Source organism: Sus scrofa, chromosome 12, assembly GCF_000003025.6.
Source record: "Sus scrofa isolate TJ Tabasco breed Duroc chromosome 12, Sscrofa11.1, whole genome shotgun sequence".
In the NCBI taxonomy this organism is placed as follows: domain Eukaryota; kingdom Metazoa; phylum Chordata; class Mammalia; order Artiodactyla; family Suidae; genus Sus; species Sus scrofa.
The window spans coordinates 3,188,395-3,207,319 of record NC_010454.4 but is presented as its reverse complement, the minus strand read 5'-3'; the positions used below and the strand labels follow the sequence as shown (position 1 = coordinate 3,207,319).

Below are 18,925 nucleotides of genomic sequence, written 5' to 3'. Positions count from 1 at the left end.
GCATATTCTTTGATTTATTTGGGGTCTGATTTCTTTCATCAGGGTTTTGTAGTTTCAGCACATAGATCTTGTACATATTTTGGAAGATTTATATCTAACTATTTCATGTATTTTGGTGCTATTATAAATGACGCTATTTTAAAAAATTCCTTTTCCAATGGTTTACTGCAGCCATAGAGAAATAAAATTGAATTTCTGTATGTAGACCGTGTATCCTTCAGAAAAAAAGTTTTCTTCAAAAAAAGTCCTTAGAGTTTTCCTACCTAGTCGATCTGGTCTTTAGTGAATAAAGACAGTTTTACTCCTTTTTTTTTTTTGGCCACGCCCACAGCATGTGCAAATTCCCAGGCCAGGGATTGAACCTGAGCCACAGAGCAGGGACCACACTGGATCTTGAACTTGCTGAGCCACCCTGGAACTCCAGTTATACTCTTTCTTTTCCAATCTAAAGATTTTTTTGCCTAACTGCACGGTCTGGGACCTCCCATAGGACAGCGGGCCAATCAAAATGATGAGTGCGTAGTGAGAGGCTGTCCCTGGAAAAAGCTGCATGAAGGGAACACAGCAGCACTACACCTGTGTGCAACTTCTTCGTGGTTTAAAATGACTTCAAAATAAAAAGTTCAGTGGCAGGGAAACAGCGGAGAAAGCTAACATTCTTGCCTTACTCCCAGGCTTCAAAGGAGAAACAGTCTTTCCCTATGAAGAATGACGTTAACTGCAGGTTTTTCACAGATGCCCTTTAAAGAAGTTCCTTTTTTTTTTTAATGCACATTTAAAAAAATTAAAGAATGGTTGATAAGAAGTTCCGTTTATTCCTAGTTTACTAAAAGTGTTCTGCTTGTTTTTACATCAAAAGTGAGTACTGGATTTTGTCGAATGCCTTTCCTGTGTCTTTTGAGATTATATCGTTTTTCCTTCTTAGCTCTTAACGTGGTAAATGATGTGGATTTTAGAATATTAAACCAAACTTGCATTCTTGGAGTAAATCGCACTTTGTCATGAAGTGTGACATTTCATTTTTGAATGTTCCTGGATTCAACTGGCTAAATTTTTGCCAAGGATTTTTGCCTCTATGTTCATGAGACACTGGTCTATATTTTTCTTTTATACTTGTCTGCTTTTAGTATCGGGGTGGTGGTGTCCTCATAAAACGAACTGGGAGGAGCTCCCAGTTCTTAAAATCATGGAGGATTTTGTGTTGGTTTGTTACGACCTCTTCCTTAAATGCTTGGCACAATTTACCATTTGGGCTTGGAATTTTCTTTTGCGTGAGGGCATTTTGCTTTTGCTTTGCTCAAATCTTTTAACAATTTGATTAAGGTGCAATTTACCTTGAAATTTACCAATTTAAAGCATAAGAAGACGGGATTACCACTTGGAAGGAAATTAATCTCATTTTTTCCACCCCTGTCCTGGGAGACCTTTAATTGCATGCCTGAGAGCCAGGCAGGCATGAGTTGCTGAAGTCCAGTGTACTTCAGCTTCTTAAAAGTCAAGAGCTGATTTCCGACCCCTCCTTCCTCCTGCGCTGCTCCTCACTTGCTGCTCTGGCCTCAGCCGACGAACTCCAGCTTCCCATCCCACCCGCCTCCTGGGACTGTTCTCCAGAGCATCGCCAAGAACACCACGTCCCCTCGGGGCTCGGCCCACGGACATGCCTCAGACCCTTGTACTTGACCTTCTGCAGAGCTTGCTGGTTGACCCTCTTCCCTGGCTGTCCCGGTCCCCACAGGAAACAGGCGGCTCTTTATAAGGCGTGCGTAACCGGGGGTAGGGACACCACAGGTGCAGCTGGGATCTGGAGCTATGGCCACTCCTGGGTCGGAAGGGACAGCGGCAGTGCAGGAGGCAGCCCTGGGGAGGGAACCGGGGCCTCCCAGCTCACCCCTCACCTTCTGCCAGTCTGGGCCCATCCAGAGGGCACTAACGGGTGTGACTCAGGCAGCCTCTGGGGACGCAGAGCAGGGCAGAGGGATGGAGAAGGAGGGTGATTCCACCCACCCCGATGTCCTCCAGAAAAGGCCTCTCCTTTACCAGCCTCTCAGGGCATCCTGGGCCCAGTGGGTCCTGCGGGATGATCTCCTTTGTTCCGAAGGCCCATCAGGCACCGTAATGACACCCACACCAGTTCAGACCTCTCACGGGAGCTCCAATCTCCGGTACGTCCAACAAAATGGGTGCGTGGGGGATAGGTAAGTGTCAGGTAATTTTCTACGCCCCTTCTGTGTATGGATTCACTTACTGTTCACGAGAGCTCTGTGAAGTGGCTCCGTTACGCTCACCCTTGATTACATGGAAGTGTCAGAGCCAGGACTGGAATCAGGGGGTGACTCAGAGCCTATGTTCTTTTTTTTTAAGGCCGTACCTGCAGCATATGGACATTCCCAGGCTAGGGGTCAAATTGGAGCTGTAGCAGCCGGCCTACACCACAGCCACAGCAACCCTGGACCTGAGCCGCATCTGCGACCTATGCCACAGCCTGCAGCAACGCGGGATCCTTAACCCACCGAGCGAGGCCAGTGATTGAACCCACATTCTCACAGAGACTGCATCGGGTGCTTAACCCACTGAGCCACAATGGTTACTCTTAGAGCCACTTAACCCCTCTGATCAAAGGCGCATCTTCAGACTTCAGGAAAAGTTGGGCTAGGTGACACGGTTTCCAGAAAGCCTTAGTCAGCAAAGGTCCATGGGTCCCTGTCCCAGGAACTCTCATGGCACATCGGAGGCCTGTGCCTAGAAGGCTCCGGCTTGCTCCTCGCCAGGACCACCTCCCATCCCCCGAGGGAGCGCGTCCTTCCCTGAATAGCCAATACAGACCAGAAGACAAAGAGAATTCACTTTATTGTTTACAAAACAATGGCTCCAGTAGGAAGGAAAACAATCATTAACCTTAGAGCAGCAGAGTGTCAAGGCTAGATTTAAAATAACTGAAAATCCTCGACCGTGTGGAAGGGGTGCTTCGGGGCGCCTTGGCCGTGGGTCTCAGCTCAGTGACTACCCCGAGTCCTCCAACCGTCCTGATGCCATCTCCGTATTTTGAAAACCACACAAGCCCAATGTCCTGGACCTTCCTCGAGGAGGTGGGTCAGGAAGCTTTCGGGCTATGTCCAGTGACAGCCAGTTCTGGAGAAGTGTGTCACGTTCAAAAAGCTTGTTTTCTGTTCTTCTGTGACTTGTTTCATAGATGAAGGAACACAACCAGCGCAAGAACAAGGGGTCCTTCCTGGCTCCCCCAAGCGGCGGTGTCAGAGGTTCGAAGTGGGAGAAGTCGGTGAAACGGGGTCCGCATGGTGACAGCCAGAGCCTGAGAGCCGCCCCCCCCCCCGCCCCCGCCCCACCATCACCAACTCTACATTCTGCTGGGGGTGAGGTAGCTTCTGCGCGAGGGCACCACAGGCTGATGGCAGCTGCCCTTGTCGGCTTCCGCTCTGGCCGACCTCTGCACCGGACCCTCTGCCTTCACCCTGGATCGTGGAGAAGAGGCCACAGGGACCGAGACACGTCGAGGTGTGCATGAAGGGTTCCAGGGAGAAGAGACTGCAAAACTCCCCCAGGGAAGAGGCGAAAGCAAAGACAGACACTGCAGCGCCAGGCAGGCCCATCCGCACCTCCGGTAAAGGCGCCCAGCGCCCGTGCTGGTGCAGGGCCGCCAGAACCCAGGGCCCCACTCGGGCAGGAAGTACAAATTCCAGTCACTCGCGGCAGTCTTCAAAGGCGTGGCGTTTCTGACAGTCGCGAGGAAAAGGCCAAGCATCCTCACCCTCAGCTTGGTGTCCTTGGGCCAAGGACTAAGAAACGCCTGGAAGTGCCTTGCCAACTGGAACTGCTTAACTGCCATTTCTTGGAATGAATTTGTTGACTGCAAGACTCTGCTCTGCTAAGACTTGGCGATTCCATTTTATAAGAAGGGAAACTACTGTCATTAATATATGTTAATAATTAAAACTTCAAAGTGCTACACAGCCACAGAATTTTCCTGATGACTGCAAACGGGGTTGGCCACTTGACGGGAGCCGTCTGATGTGGGGCTGGGGAGCCTGCCCCCCACTTGCAGTCCTCTGGTGCACGTGTCCCCAGAGGCCTGCCCCCGGCTCTCACGGCCTGCTGATGTTCTGCAGTGTAAGCAGGCTCTTCTCCAAGGGCTTGGGAGGCTGGGCTGCATGCCTGAGGTTCAGGAGGAAGGGGGGGGGCCTGGGAGCACCTGAGGGCAGGTTCACCTCAGACTCACTGCTGTGCTCCCAGAGGAGGCACAGTGCTTGACACACAGTAGGAGCTCAAGAAATATTTATTGAACAAAAGACCAAATGGAAAGAAAAAAAGGGAGGTCAGCTGGAGGAAAGGGTGGCATCAGGACAGGCCTTGAACCGAGATGCCGGCAATGACCAACTTCTACCACCAGATGGCAGCGCAGGGAAGCGTCCGGCCGCCGGCCCAGGACCCTGGCCCCTGCCCTTCCGAGCATCCACAGCTCAGCGGGGACTAAGCTCCCGACTCCAGAAAGCTCTGAACCAGGCACACACCTCAGGGTTCCAAATCGAGAAACTAAAGCCTCAACTAAACACCACATAAAAGTGGTGTCCTCAGGTTTTAAACTCTGAGTCCTGATGTAGCTTAGACGGGCCAGCCCTGGGCCTCGCTCACCAGCTCGGTTTTCCTGGGGTCAGACGAACTCTATGCCCTCGTACTTCACACTCCCGATCTTAGTCTCGGGCAGGAGGAAGCGCCCGTCGAGCGTGAAGGCCATGATGTAGGTGGCGATCTGGCCTCTGTCCTCCTCAGACTTGAGGGCCACGATGATCTGGTCGTCAGTGTTGGGGATGAACTTGAAGGAGGAGAAGCCGTGTGTGGGCACCACCTCCCCGACGTGGCGGACGGAGATGTCGCTGAAGTCCTGGGTGGCGCTCAGCAGCAGGTTGGTGCCCCTGCGCTCGTCGTCCCTCTCGCTGTAGCGCTCGTGGCTGGCCCGGCGTGGCAGGAAGAACCAGCGCTGCAGCGTGTCGCTCCAGCAGGCAGACTCGTGGAGGAGGTAGCCTGGGGACACACAGACCGGGTCACCTGCCCGCCCTCCCTCCCCAGCCAGGGCGCGGCCTCACCCGGGCAGGCAGACCCGTCATCTGTTCTTTAGCAAGATCTCCACGTGTTTGTGTCCCCAACTGTCCAGGTACCGGGGCTCAGGAAGGCAGGACAGAGCCTGCAGGCTACGCCGAGCCTGCTGCACCCAACTCTCCGGCCACCCTTCCTCGCCAGCTTGCCCAGTGCTGCCAGGGAGCCACGGCCACGAGGTCTGCCTGGACTTCGCCTCCTTAGTGCCAACCAAGGGGCGCAGAGAAGAAGGGCACCCTGGGAAAGATCAGAGGCTGCCTCGAAGCCCAAGAGGCAGCAACGCTCCCCCACATTTAAGGATGGAGAGTGAGCCACCGTGGGGGTGAAGCTGCATCCTGCCTTGCCCCCAGGCCTAGAGGTGACCAGGCCGCTCCAAGCACCGCGACTCCCCACCACAAACCACGAGGTCAGAAACAAGGGCAAAGAGCCACAGCTCTGGGCAGCCACTCCCGCCGTGGCCGCGGTCTGGGCGCGCCAGGGCATCTGTCTGGGTGAGCTGAAGGGAAAGAGAAAGTGGCTTGTAGGCCCAAGAACAGGCCCAGCAGGAGCAACCACCAGAGCCAGGCCAATCGCCAACAAGCAAGAAGCAAAGCCCGAGCGCCGCCAGCAAACGCGCGCGCAGGGTGGACACACTGCAGGCAGCCCCTGCGCAGCCCCCGTGGGCCCGGCTCTCACCTGGTGGCCGGATGCCGGCGGCGGCCCGCAGGGCGTTGTAGCTGGACACCCAGCTCTCGTGGTCCACGCTGCCCCTGCAGCCCACCACCTTCACCCACTCCGGGTTCTCGTTCAGCACCTCCCCCGTGGCGGTGGTCCACTCCTTGCCCAGGCCGCCCACATACAGGTGCTCGTCCTTCACAGCCAACCACTCGGCTTTGAAGCCTGGAGACAGGGAGACAGGGGGAAGGCCTGAGACGACGGCCAGCCCTCTGCTGGCCTGGCTCCCAGGCGTCCAGTCAGGAAAGAACAGAGCGCCCTCTCGGTCCAACAGCCTTGGGTGTCAGAGGTCCCGGGTCGGACTCCCAGGGGACAGGCCAGCGTGCTCCGAGCTCCGTCACAGAGGGTGGGCAGTCAGGCCTCTCTCCTTAGAGCAGGCCCGGGCGTTCACGCAGGGCAGACGGGCACCACCTCCACCCTCCAGCGCCCCCTCCTCTCCGCCTGCCCTCCAGGAAGCCCCCCTTCTTCCTCCTCCTCCCTCCCTCCCAGCCCCGCTCGGCCAGAAAGGCCTGCCCTCCACTCAGCACCTCCGAGGAGCCCAAGCTCCCTGTGTCTCCAGCTGTCAGCCCCACCCTGGGACAGCGTCAGCCGCACGACACGTGCCTGAGTTATGTGCCGACGGCTGGAGCTAGAGGGGCTTGGTGTGGGGGCTCACAGTGGCCACACCACCAGCGTGTTTATCTTCCTAGACGGAGTCGTTTACCATGGGCCTAGTTTGGAAGGCCGTGCGCTTTCTTTTCTCCCAGCTTCTCTCACCTGTTCCTACACCATGTTCGAAACTGTGCTTCTCTCTCAAACGTTTTGCAAGTTTCCTGCTGGCCCAGGGAGCTGGGGCCGCAGCCCTCCTGGAGAGATGGGGCCCTTCAAGTGGCTCTGGGACACGCTGACGTCCCGCAGTCGCAGTCCCTTCTATGGCCCCGAGCTCCCTTCCTCTGCTTTCCTCACCATCCAAGGGGCAAAAAGAACTACCGGACGCTGGCGGGCCCTCTGACAGCCTGAAGCAGGAGGCGGGCATCTGACGTTTTCTCTAGGACCGGAGGCTGAGATAGCTCCTACCGACCTGCCCAGCCCGGGTAAACACAGATTTGATCACTGGGGCAGGGCCCGGCAGCCAGTCCAGCGCCCAGAGTTCACACGATTCCTCCTTTGACCTCAGGCGCCTGCAGTGGAGTTTGGCTTTCTAGAAGGTGCGGACCCACCAGAGCACAGGCACACAGGGCGTTCCCCGCAAGGCTCCGGGACTGCAGGCTGCCCCTCCCAGCGCCCTCCCCGCCTGCTGGCAACCAGCAGAGCAGAGGGGCCTGGATCTGCTCAAGGGGGGATCACTGCTGCTCACACACAGACCCCCCCCCCTTCTGCTGAGTCCTCAGAAGGGAGGCGTCTGCTTTTTTTTTTTTTGTCTTTTTGTCTTTTTTGTTGTTGTTGTTGTTGCTATTTCTTGGGCCGCTCCCGCGGCATATGGAGGTTCCCAGGCTAGGGGTTGAATCAGAGCTGTAGCCACCGGCCTACGCCAGAGCCACAGCAACGCGGGATCCGAGCCGCGTCTGCAACCTACACCACAGCTCACAGCAATGCCGGATCGTTAACCCACTGAGCAAGGCCAGGGACCGAACCCGCAACCTCATGGTTCCTAGTCGGATTCGTTAACCACCGCGCCACCACGGGAACTCCTTTTTTTTTTTTTTAAATTTATTTATTTTTTTTTGTCTTTTTGTCTTTTTTGTTGTTGTGGTTGTTGCTATTTCTTGGCGTCTGCTTTTTAATAAAGTCTCAGTTCACACTAAGAAACTCTAGGGCCCTGGCCTTAAAGGGGCGGCACGTGGAGGGCACGGTCCCAGCGCAGGAAGGGCTCCTTCCCGGAGGCAGTAAGAGCAGCAGCCCCCCCCCCCCCCAGCCCCCGCTTCACAGTCCTGGAGGTGGCTTCAGCTGGCGGCTGAGAGGCAGGAGGGAGATGAGCCCTTCCCATCCCTTCCCTCTGGACCCAGGATCACCGTCCCCATGCTCGTGTGCAAAGCCAAGCAGCCGACCATCAGCCCAGACCTGTCCTCCGGCACCACTCACCTTTCCCCACGGTCCCGTCGCCGTCGGGCAGAATCACCCAGGGCACGGCCCTGGAGCCCTCGATCTGGTAGATAACCCCTGTCCGGTCGTCCACGGAGTAGAGCTTCCCATTGAAGACGATCAGGTCCGACAGCTCCATGCCCCGCCCCTTTTCCGCCAGGTGGGACTCCAGGACCCCGTGGCCTTGGTCCCACTCCACGGCCACCCTGTCCCCACTGTCAGACAGGGTCAGATAGCCCTTCTTCAGGTAACTGACCCAGGTGTTCTCCTCCTGGGCCCTCGACTCCGTGTCCAGGTCAGCGATGACAGCGATCCGGTACCGAGTCCCCCCTGGCGTCCTCTGGGGGGCAGACAGAGGGTAGGTGTCATTGTACCGGTCCGTGGGCGCCTGGCCCAGCCTCCAGTTGTGGGCGTTGGGTGCAGGGGGTCGGCCGGGGGGCGGGCGGTGGGCGTAGAGCAGCCAGAGGACAGCGGCACCCAGGAAGGATGGCAGGATCACCTTCCAGCGGGGGCGGAAGCGGGGGTCTGCGGCCTTGGTCATGGACGCCAGCACGGAAGGCCCCCCACGCTGATCCGGAGCGAGTGCATAGACTCATTCCATTCCAGGGGGGTGGAGGGCTGGGCGGGCATCAGACTGAAGGGCAGGCGGGACCTGCAACCCAGGGGAGAGCAGAGGTCAGTGGCCTGCCAGGCGCAGGCTTCTCAGCTCTGCGAGGGTGCAGGCCGGAGGCTGCCTCAGCCAGAGTAAATGGCACAGCCGTGACTCTGTGGTCATCGCTTCCGAGGAGGTGGCAATGGCTGAATTAAACCCTGACTCGGGCAGTAGCTTTGTTTACTCTTATTCAGTAAGATGGGAAATCTTTCCAAAACAAAAGACTCTGTCTCCTCTGTCCCAGCTGGCAAGACAGAAAGCTCAGTGAGAGAAAGTTCTATGTAGGTCCACCTTAGAAAAGAGGGAACAGCATGGGGGGGGGATGGGCAGGACAGGAGACGGAGAGGGTACAGGTCTGTATTTTAATCAAAGGTCACCTCAGCTGAGCAGCCCTCCCTCGTGGCTCTGCTCCCGACGGCACCCTCCATCCCCTTCCTCGGGCTCTGTCACCACCCAACGTCATGTTACAGTTGTCAGCTGTCTGTTTGTGTCCCTAGAACAGTGCACAGAGCAGACGCCCACTCTCCAAGTTTTTACTTCCTCCTGGGTTAGGTTTCTGTAATATCCAAATATAAGACACATTCAAGCCAAGCAGAAATAGTTCTGGTTTTGGCGACATCTGTCCTCTGGCACCTTTCTGTAATGCAAATGGCCAAGGGACCAGCGTCGGACCAGCCCTGGCCTCCTGGAGTCCAGCACGTCAGTGGTCAGCACATCGGCTCCAAGGAGATCAGGGATCGCCCGGCCCACTCCCTGGGGGCAGCCCGAGACAGAGCCCCAGGGCTGGTGGTGGCGGCCAGAATAGCAGCTCCTGTCCCCAGCACAAACCAGGGCAGCTCAGCAAGCCTAGCACTGTTTCGGGGCAGAATCAGCAGTGTCTCAGTTGGTCTCTTGCAGTCCGGGTCCCAGCCAGAGAAATGTCTCCTCAGGCCACGAAGCATCTCTGCCTGGTCTCCAGAAGCTCCTCCCTCCACCAGGCAGCAGCTGGGAAGGGTGTGCGGACTCAGCATAGAGACTCAGCAGCTTGGGGCCACCTGCTCCCCCTCCTCCTGCATGCAGACCACTGGCTCCTAAGATGGAAAATCGTGGCAACTGGACCACAGGGAAGCCAGGCCTTCCGCTTCCCTTGCTTTCTGTTTTTAATTAATTAATTAATTAATTAATGGTCTTTTTGTCTTTTTAGGGCTGCACCTGGAGGTTCCCAGGCTAGGGTCTAATTGGAGCTGTAGCCCCTGGCCTACACCACAGCCACAGGGAGGCCAGATCCGAGCCGTGTCTGTGACCTACACCACAGCTCACGGCAATGCCAGAACCTTAACCCACTGAGTGAGGCCAGGGATTGAACCCACAACCTCATGGTTCCTTGTCAGATTTGTTTCCGCTGCACCACAACAGGAACTCCTTCCCTTGTTTTCTGAACAGAGTCTTAGGTTTTGGCCATGAGGTCAAGGGTGGAAAACTGACTTTTAAGGAGAGAGCAAGACACACCAGGTTCCGAGGCACGGCAGCAGTTCCCCGTCCTGGGTGAGGGCGCCCTCCTCCTCCAGGAAGCAGCCCCTCAAGTTATCACAGGGCTGCAAGCTGGGCTCTGAGGGCTTTTCTGGGGAAATAGGAGTCCTGGCCCCTCCTCTGGCCTCGCCAAACCGAGGGTTGAAAAGCTGCCCAGTGTTCATGTCAAGCCCAGTGTCACCGCAGAGCTCTCAATTCCTGCATCTCACCTCCTATTCACAATTCTGCCTGAATTTCTCACACAGTCACTCCCAAACCTTGGGCCAGGAATAGAGGCAATGACGGGGGACAGCCATAAACGCAGCCGCTCGGGTCAAAACATTCATCAAAACCCTAGGAGATGCAGCTTTCTGCACGAATACTACACTTTGATGAAATGTCCTGAACCACCTCGAAAAGCCTCAGCCGGCCCCAGTGCCCCTCCTACCAGAGCGACAACCTGTCAGCAGGCCTAGCAATCCGGCTCCAGCCTCCAGGCCCCTCCTCCCCGGAGCCACCCAGCCTCCAGCCCCAGGGGCCATTCCTCTCTCCCGACACCCTCCGGTGCCCTGAAGCCAGTGACACCATCCGGCAGTGTCACTGCCTGCTTGGGGAGCAACCCCTCACCACTCACGTGACCCCTCATTCTTCGCCTGAGAGCCGGCTCCTCTACTTGCTGAACCCGACCCCGCTGGCCACGCCAGCCTCCCTGATGATACAGGCCTCATCCCCGGGCAGGGCAGGGGGGCAGGGCAGGGCAGGGCTTGCTGGTCTCCGGCCTCGCTCCTGGGCGCCTCCCTTCCACCCTCTAGGCTTTTTCTTTCTTTTCTTTTTTTTTTTTGTCTTTTTGTCTTTATAGGGCCGCACCCACGGCATATGGAGGTTCCCAGGCTAGGGGTCTAATCGGAGCTACAGCTGCCGGCCTACACCACAGCCACAGCAATGCTAGATCTGAGCCGCGTCTGCGACCTACACCACAGCTCAGGGCAACACTGGATCCTTAACCCACCAAGCGAGGCCAAGGATGGAACCGGCAACCTCATGTTTCCTAGTCAGATTCATTTCTGCTGCACCATGACAGGAACTCCTCCAGGCTTTTTCTAAGACATCAGCTCCTCAGAAGCACTTCCCTGCCCACCCTGTGCCTGCCCACCTCTGCCACAGCATCTGGGCCCTCTCAGCACCATCTCACTTCCTCAGGCAGGGAGGGGGCGGCCCAGGGCGAGCCTCCACCGGCAGCTGCCCGCCAGGCAGCCCAGGGCGCATCTGACGAAGGAATGAAAAACACAGCCCCGAGCCCCACCATAGTTACATAGCAAGCCCATGGCCCTGGATCCTGCCCCCACAGCCAGGCTGCCCCGCTGTCAGAGCTGCAGGAGCAGTGGACACAGTGCCTGCCAGTGTAGATGTGTCACCATCGTGATACTGTCCTCACCAGCCCTGGTCAACTCTCTCTCCATTCCTGAGCCACCATCCTCACTGTCGCCACTGATCTCGTCCCATCTCCTGCCCTCTCACTCCCCAAAGAGACTCCGCAGCCGCCACGAGCGGCCAGGGGCTGGAGGAACCTCCCTGGCCTCATGTCCACAGGGAGGGCCTCCTGCTGCCCAGGGTCAGCTCAGCCATGCCTGCTCTTCTAGCTCCTTCTCTTAGTCTACATGTGAACAAACCTCCCATCCGAGTTACCGTTCCATCTTGGGATTACACGCTCAGAGACACTGACAAAGCTCAGTAAATGTTATGGCTGAATGGGAATCAGCCTATGAATGCGTGGCGAGCCTGCCCTGACCCTGGGACACCTCTGTCCCTCCCCCTCATCTCCCGCCTGGAAGAGCGCTCACTCTCCTATCCAGGCCAGGGTCTGCCCCTGTACCCCGGAGATGACCACAGACGGACAAGCCCGCCCCTGGGCCCAGGCCCCACAGGGAGGTCTTTGCACCTCCTGCCGGCAGGCACGGGGACGGGAGTGGCGCCGCACCGGCTGTCCTCCCACCTGGCTCTCCTCAGCCCCCAAGGCTGGCTCCTTCTCTGCCGCCACCTCTTCTCCGGAGTGCACAGCTTCCAGCCTGCTGGGGGTGGGCACTCCCTGCTCTCAGGGGCCATCCTGGGCAGCAGGCACGTCCTGGCAGGTGTCAGGTCCCTCACCTGTTGAACCCCAGCTCTGCATTCCCACTCCCACAGTCTCTGCCCTCACCTTGGCCTCCAGATGACCTAGACTGTCCAGGTCCAACCTAAGCTCTGCCACTTACCAGCTGTGTGACCTCAGACAAGTGACCTTGCCTCTCTGGGCCTCGTGTCTCTCCACGCGTAAATGGTCGTGCTGGCTCCCCAGCAACCAGGCTGGCTGGCTCAGATCTGCAGGGCCTGCCGCCTGGCTGCTTCCCTCCTCACTTTACCAGCACCTGGCCCACCCGCCTGGGGGCTGGATCTGCAGGCTAAGCTGGTGGAGGTGCTGGCCGTTCCTGTAAGCAGGGGCCCAGCTGCAGGGTCAGCGACCGAGCAGCTTGCAGAGCTGAGGACCCACGTGCTGTCGCTCCACAGGAATGGCGCGCAGAGCCCGGACCGGGCCCGCCGCACCCCACGCTCCACGCAACTGACAGGGGACCTTCCTCAAAGGAGACTCTCGGCAAGGTCTCCTGTGGGGCAGCGAGCTGGGGAGCCGGCACTGCCACTGCAGCAGCTTGGTGGCGAGGGTTTGATCCCTGGCCCTGAAACTTGCATGTGCCGCAGATGAAGCCAAAAGGCCCCAACGCCTTCCTGCTAAAGGACACGCTCCTCAGCCCGCAGGAAAAGCCTCGTCTTGCACGCACTCCCCACGCGCAGCACCGACTTGCTTACGACCCCACGCGCCACGTGCCCAACGCTGGGTGGTGGCATGTGTCCTCCACCTGGCCACACGCAACCACCTCGAAGTCCTGGCTGCCCCAAGAGAGTCCTGCTCCCACGGGCCCTTCCCCCTCCTGCCGTGTCTACTGTGACCTGCCCTCCCCCAGCAGTAAGCCAACCTCCTGTGGGGGGTGACCCTGGTCCCAAGGCACTCGGCCTGAATCCCAGAACCTGTGAGCGACCCCTTCTGTGGCAGCAGAGACTGCAGATGTGAGTAAGCTGAGGGCCTGTGAGGGGAGATGACCCGGGGGCCCCACAGGCAACCACAGAAGGGAGGGGACAGAGACCTGGCCACTAAGAAGAGGCAACGGCCACGTGACCAGAAATGCGTGGGGTGCCCTGAAGCCGGAAGAGGCGAGGAGGGGTTGTCCCCGAGCCTTCAGAGGAAGCTGCCTACATCCTGATTTCAGCCCAGGGACATGACACTGGATTTCTGGCCTCCAGAACGAAAAGGCTGGCGCTGTGCTCGGCCAACAAGTTGTGGTAATTTGTTACGGCAAAAACAAACGCACCCGACTGCTCCCGGTGACAGCAGAACTCAGGCTGCCTTCCAGAAAATCCCTTTAGCTGCGTCACTGGATCTAAGAGGGTCTCCGTCCCCCTTTAGGATCCCAAGGGACTACTTTTATCTTGTAGAAAAGAAAGTTTCCGATGCGATGCATTTTCACTCCGTGAGACACCGGTTTATCACCTGAAACTGACGGCGAGCTCCCTGCAGTGTCTTGCTGCTAGAGGCCTGGTGCCAAGCAAGAGCTTCATTTTCACCAAAAACCAACACCACAACCAAAACCCTGCCATCCACGAGAACCAACAGAAGCGAGCCAGTGCAGGTGAGAGGTGAAATGGACGAAGCCATTCCCAGAAGGGCCCACTCCTCCAAACACGAGCGGTTTAAATGGTTTCGACAAGAAGTTTGTCAACCCCACCACCTGCAGCATGATGGGCAGATTTTAAGTAATCAGGAAAATCGGAACCAAGCTGCCAGTGCAAAGGTCACAGGCTCTTCGGCCGGCCAGGCTCAATGGTTCAGGTGGGCCTGTACCCAAGTTTGCGGCCGATCAGAAAACTCAGGGGGCCACAGCCCCTGGGTTCCCCTCCCCCGCGCTGGCCACACTCCAGCATCCCGGAAAGACGCTGCTGGCTGTCAAGGGGCAACAACCACCCGGGAGGCTCGAGTCCTCATTTCCTTCCCCGTCCCCTCTCTTTAGGTGGAAGGTCACCAACACCCACGCTTTTCTGGTTTCTGTCAACCAAAGTTTCCTTAGAAAGCAGGCCTGAAACAGCCAGGGGTGGGGTCGGCGCCTGTCCACTTGCCAGCGGGTCCCCAGACCCCAAGGGAAATGGCGCCATCTCTTCCTGCTCAGGATGCCACCATCTCCCTATCCCAGGAGCCGCAGCCCCTGCGCGGTCCGGTTACGGTTAAGAGTGAGGATGGGCTCCGACACCGCTGCCCCCACGAGCCATCCTCTGGCCACCTGACTCTACCAAGGCTTCACCGGGAGCGGGCTGAGACTCCCGCCACAGCCCACAGACAGCCTCCTCGGGCAGCTTCCTGCAGGACCTGGGTGGGACAGTTCCTGCAGGACCTGGGTGGGACAGGTGACACGGCAAACAGGTTTAACAACAGCTCCAGGGCAAAACTCCTCCCTTTCAGGATCTAGGGAGGCGGGAAGTGACAACACAGATGTCAGAGCAGCTGCCTTCCCTTCCCCGCCTCAGTCTCAGGAGCAGGCTGGCCTAGAGTCCTGGCTCTGCTCACTGCCACAGGGCACCTCCTGGTTTGAAAGTAAAAAGCTGATCCCAGGGCCGCCACTGACGCTCCAGGGCTTCAAAGCCCCAGGGAGACGGCATCTCAAAGAATGCGGCCGATGTGTGTCAGGAAGCGGGCAAGGCGCCTCAAAAATGTGACCGGATTTAAGGCAGTCTTCTGTTTCGGTCTTGCTAAGGTTTACTATTTTGTACTTGAAAAGTCCACTTCAAAATTGGACAGAGGTGGGCAGCAGAAGGAAACCAGGGAGGAAGGAAAAGGTCACAGAAGTCCAGTAGGTCCTCCAGGGGCTGCTGAGGCCACTCCTCTCAGAGGGAGACTTCACTAGGGGCTCAGACTCCGGACCCTTCCTAACCCTGCACCTCCCCCGACTCCCCTTCCTCTGCGACATCGGGCCTTCACAGCTGCTCACCAAATCCAACTAAATACAGAGTAAGATACCTTATTTCTGAAGTCACTACCCAAGAGGAGTGAATTAGTCTGCTGCTGCTGCTGCTGCTGTAACAAATCACCACAGACCCGGCAGCTTAAATACCACAATCTTATTTCACAGCCTCGGGACAAAAGACTGACCTGGGGGAAAGTCCAGGCCAGTGTCCCTTCCTGAAGCCCTAGGGTGGGATCTGCTTCCGGGCCTCTTCTCCAGGCCTCTTCGGCCTCTGGCCCCTTCCTCCGCGCTCTGTCCTTCCCGCCTCCCTCTTCCACCTTTAAAGGCCCTGAGACTGCCCTGGGGCCAGCGGGATAACCCAGGATGCTCTCCCTATTTTGAGGTTGCTGGTGAACAACCTGAATTCTATCTGCTCTCTGAATCCTCTTCTACCATGTGACACATCTGCAGACCGTGGGTGTCAGGATGTGGACATCTGGCGGGGGGCATCATTCTGCTGCCCACAAGGAGGGAGACAGGGAAGAACCTCCAGCTTGTGCCAAGGGGCAGGGCCGTTCCGACATGGCGCCGTCTCTGGGGAGGGAGGCGGGGTCGCCTGCGGTCTGTAGTCACCCCACCACCTGGGTGCCTCGGCTGTAACATCAATGTTGTCCTCAAGAGCATTTTCAGCAAAGAGCTATCTCCCCGGGTGAAAGTGAAGCCCTAAACCGCAGCACACACAACTGACTGCTTCCCAGGGAGCCTACAACACGGGGACACAGCCTCCCACCATGGACCCTAACAGGGCTGCGCCGAGAGACGGCGGAGCTGCACCTGTGAGAGCCCATCTTCTCTCCCACTGCTCTCAGTGGCCAGCATCGCTGGGACCCACGCAGCCCCCTGGGAGCCCTTCTGGGTCGGCTCCAACCTCACCCTCACTCGCCGTAACTGCATCTGTTGTGGGCCCCCAGGGCTGTCTGGAGCCCTACTCTACCTCCTTCCCACGGCCCGTTCCCCCAGCCGAACAGAGACGGAAGTGGGGACCTGCTTCAGCACCGGGAGCTGTGAGTTCTAGCTAACACCTGGACTTACTACAGATAAACAATCAGGATTTAAAAAAAAAAAAAGCAGGTCATTGAGGCTCAGTAGTTAAGGACCCAACTAAGATCTATGAGGACGCAGGTTTGATCCCTGGCCTTGCTCAGTCAGTTAAGGGTCGGGCATTGCCGTGAGCTGTGGTGTAGGTCGCAGATGCATCTCAGATCTGGCATGGCTGTGGCTATGGCTGTGGCTGGCAGCTACAGCTCCAATTCGACCTCTAGCCAGGGATACCTTCATATGTTGAGGGTGTGCCCCTAAAGGGACAAAAATTAATCAATTAATTAATTTAAAATGCAGTCAAAAAGAGAAAACTGAACTTCTTCCCAAACAGATTTCTCTATTACAAGGATTATTATTTTTTTTTCTAGTCGGTCACCTTCATCTAACAAAGAGAGAAATCAACACAGAAGTCCTTGAAAATCAATATAAAAGTTTTAGGTTCCCCTAAAGGTTGGCATTTAATAAGAGCTTGCCAGGAATCTCCACAGTCCAGAGTGTCACTGAAGCAAAAAGTATAATGCTGTCTTTTTTTTTTTTTTTTTTGCCAGTGTCCTAGGTGCCATTCCACGAACGTTTGAGCAATAGAGAAATGACTTCCTCATCACAGTGCAGACCCCGTTCAGGACCTGGACCACATTTCCAACTCTGAGATACTCTGTTGTCAAAGGAGAAAACACTAGAGCATTTATCCACCTACCCTACACAGTTGCCAAGTCGCTGCCCGAGAAGTCCTGAGACTCAGATCAAAGAGGCGAGTGTCTGTGGGAGCCTGCAACTGCTCACCTCAAAGGCCACATTCAGGGGGTGGGGTGGACACGGCCCCTCCGCCTGCACCCCGGGCCCCTCCTCGCTGCCCCTGTGCACACGATGCCTGGCACACGCACAGGGTAGGGTGAGACTGGCAGGCAAACAATTCCTCAAGTGCCAACAGCTTAAACCCACACACCCACACTGCTGTGAGCTATGAAGATGAGGTATGAACTACATTTGGGGTCCATCTTTAGGGGAAAGAAAGGAACCTTTCAGTTAACAGGAGGTATCAAATGAGAGCTACACCTCAATCGAGGGCTCACAGGGCAGCACAAAACGGAACGGATACACTTGCACCCTGTAACGTCACGGTGCCTGCTGTGAGCAGGTTAACTTGGACAAGGGAAAGAGTGAGGAGACTGAGAACCCTGTCCCCAGACCACAGCAGTGTCCTCGTGACAGTGCCGGAACAAACTGAAGACTCTCTGGGTGGACACCCCTACCGAGGGCAGAGGGTGGAGCTGGCCGCTCAGCGTGCCTCTCAGCTGGATAGAGGGCTCATTGAGGCTGTGGGCTGCTGTGGGAGGAGCCCCCTCGTGCCCACAGGCTCAGGCAGGGCTGCTCCACTCAGAGGTGGGGCTGGGGGCTGGAGGAGAGCCTGCAGCCCAGCCCAGCTCCTCAAAGGAGAGGAAGGAGAGGCCGCAGAGACCCCACAGCTCCCGAAGGACTGCAGCACTCGCTGCCTTTTCACAGACCCTCGGGACCCGAGGCTTTTGTCACGTTTTGGTCCTTACACTGAAGAGCCAGCAAGATTGGGTCAACATCAGCAGACGTGTGCTCCCAAACCTATGATTTGTTGAGAATGTGGCAGGAAAAGATGTCAAGCACATACCCCGAGACGGACATGAGAAATGGGGCTGGAGTGCTAAGACACACGGTCCCCTGGGAGACACCAGGATGCCTGGGAAAAGATGTATCTGGCAGACAGAAGGGGGAGTGCAGGTTTCAGTGCCTGTCAAGCCTAGGGACGCGGAGGGCAAGAGAAAGGCAGCAAGCAACAAGGACAGGCAAGGAGGCGCCCATCCCAGGGATGGTGCCCGTCCAGACCAAGTGGGGGGAGGGGAGGGGGGCGAGGCGAGGAAGGGACGGGGCAGCGGGGACGTCTGGGCGCCAAGGAAGGACAGTGAGCTGTGCTGAGGGGGAGAGGAAGGCTCGCTGCAGGTGTGACAAAGTGCCAGTCAGGCTCCCTAACGGTCAGGAGAGGCCCTGCATAGGTCAGAGGGCGGGCAGCGACATCGCCGGGGCAGGAAAAGGTTGTCCTCAGGGACTGTGTTCGTCAGGGTCAGAGGGAATGATGTCCCACCCTGGTCAGGGCGGGAAGGTGTCGGCAAGTCAGAGGGTGTTTGGAGTCCTGCAGTCAGAGGGGTGGTGTCCCGCGCTAGTCAGAGAGAGTTAGGAGTCCCAAACCCGAGCGGAGAGGTGTCCTGCAAATCGCGGGGGGTGGGGGGCGGTCCGCCATCGGTCGGGAGAAGGGGACAGTTTCTCCTAGTCAGAGAGTCGTCCCACCCCCGTCAGCGACGCAGGGGCAGGGGCCCCGCTCCGTCAGATGGGGAGGGAGCTTGCGGGGTCCGGGGCGCGGTCGGAGGGGGCGGCGAGCGCAGGCGGCCGCGGACAGGTGGCCACTTACCCGGTGCGGGCGGCTCCGGGGCCCGCGGACAGCGGGGCCTCGCTGCGGAAAGTGCCGGACCAAGCGGGCGGCCGACTTCCGCCCGGCGCGCTCGCCCCACCTCCGGGCCACACGCTCCCGGCAGCCTCTGCTCTGCGGCTGCGCGCCGGGCGCCGAACGGGACTGCTGGGAGTTGTAGTTTTCGCTGTTCAGAAAGCGGGTTCTGGAGGAAGAGTCTCCGGCCATGGGGTGGACCCCGGAGAGGGGCGCTGCAGTCTGCACTGCCCAGCCCCATTCCCGGCCCACTGCATTATTCTGGAACGTTGGCCAAGCGAAAATTGGAGGGGGATGGGATGAAGGCTA

The 18,925-nt window shown here is 57.6% G+C and overlaps 1 protein-coding gene across 1 annotated transcript; it reads right to left on the bottom strand.

The window, feature by feature from the left end:
* Positions 306 to 18,698, bottom strand: CANT1 (calcium activated nucleotidase 1). Its single transcript, XM_021066517.1, is given in 5 exon segments — positions 306 to 5,037; positions 5,785 to 5,988; positions 7,885 to 8,436; positions 8,439 to 8,536; positions 18,584 to 18,698. Coding segments are annotated over 4 exon segments (1,203 nt in total). The 5' UTR covers positions 8,515 to 8,536; positions 18,584 to 18,698; the 3' UTR covers positions 306 to 4,666.